This window comes from Monodon monoceros, unplaced genomic scaffold (assembly GCF_005190385.1).
Source record: "Monodon monoceros isolate NGI ecotype Baffin Bay Population unplaced genomic scaffold, NGI_Narwhal_1 Contig298_ctg1, whole genome shotgun sequence".
Lineage (NCBI taxonomy): Eukaryota > Metazoa > Chordata > Mammalia > Artiodactyla > Monodontidae > Monodon > Monodon monoceros.
This window is the reverse complement of record NW_021698909.1, coordinates 1-1,081: the sequence shown is the minus strand read 5'-3', so window position 1 is coordinate 1,081 and position 1,081 is coordinate 1. Positions and strand designations below refer to the sequence as shown.

Here is a 1,081-nt window from a genome sequence, read left to right as displayed (position 1 = left end):
TTGGTCAAACACAAAGTGAAGAAGCTGCCTCAGACCTCACTAAGGGTGGGAGGAACTGCTAGACATGACCTTGGAAGGTGCACTGGCCTTGACACGAGTACCAGCCCTGGCTGCAGCTCTGGCTCGGGCTCGGGCCCTCTCTTCCTCATCTTTCAGAGCCTCCTCATAGAGATCTGGTAAGGCACTGGGGACGGTACCAGTCACCTTGGCCATAAACTCCAGGACTTTCATCTTGCTGGTTTCAGCGTGGGCTCTCCGGCCCCACAGGAGCTCATAGCACGGGAGATTGCTGTCGCGCACCTGACGATACACCAGGTACTTTTCCTGCACCAGATCTTCTGTGATAAGCTTCCTGGGCTCCCCAAAGATTATGTGCCTCCTTCCAACATAAACACCCAAACCATTCAGGAATTCCCAGATCTCCTCCTCAGAGGCGCGGTCGCCATGCAAGAAGATCACACCGAGGACAAGCATCAGAAGCCCATTCTTCCGAAACCGCCCGCCACTGCTCTGACGCCCATCATCGCTGACATGTAGCTTGCTGACAAGGGCATAGGAATCACCACCCGGCTTGACTTCCTTCAACGCAAGACCAAAGACCAGCTGAACGCACTCAGCAACTCTCCTGAGGATCTCAGGGAACTTCCTCTTGTACCTTTTGTTCACAAGCTTCAGCAAGTCTGCCTTTATAATGGGCTCTTCCATTGTATACTTCTCCAGCAGGAATTCTATCAACATTCCCACCTTCTTGATCAGAGGATCTCTCTGAAAGCTCTCACCGGAGGCTGGGGCCTGGGAGGAATTTTTCCTTGCCTTAACCCGGCCCTTGGCACACACATCAGATCCTGGGCCTGAAACCCCTGCAGCACGAGAGCTAGTGGCTGGGGCTCCCTGAGGCTCCTGGCGAGTGCCAGCAGCAGGAGAGCTCGGGGGAGTACCCCGAGGAAGAGAAGAGGGGCACGAGGGCGACTCTTCTATCTGTGCTGCAGTGGCCTGAGCACCCCCGAGATTCTGGGTCTCCCTCCGGGCCTGGCGGCGCTTCTCACGGGCACGGAGCTTACTCTTCTGCCCCCGAGGCATG

The 1,081-nt window shown here is 56.2% G+C and overlaps 1 protein-coding gene across 1 annotated transcript; it reads right to left on the bottom strand.

The window, feature by feature from the left end:
- Positions 1–39: 39 nt before the first annotated feature.
- LOC114900433 (melanoma-associated antigen B4-like) lies at positions 40–1,080 on the bottom strand. The gene has a single exon (XM_029231612.1). It carries the CDS (start codon positions 1,078–1,080, stop codon positions 40–42), a length of 1,041 nt encoding a protein of 346 aa, XP_029087445.1.
- Between the last annotated feature and the right edge of the window lies 1 nt (position 1,081).

Excerpts from the sequence above, each read along its gene's own strand:
- LOC114900433 (XM_029231612.1), bottom strand. The coding sequence starts at position 1,080 with ATGCCTCGGGGGCAGAAGAGTAAGCTCCGTGCCCGTGAGAAGCGCCGC.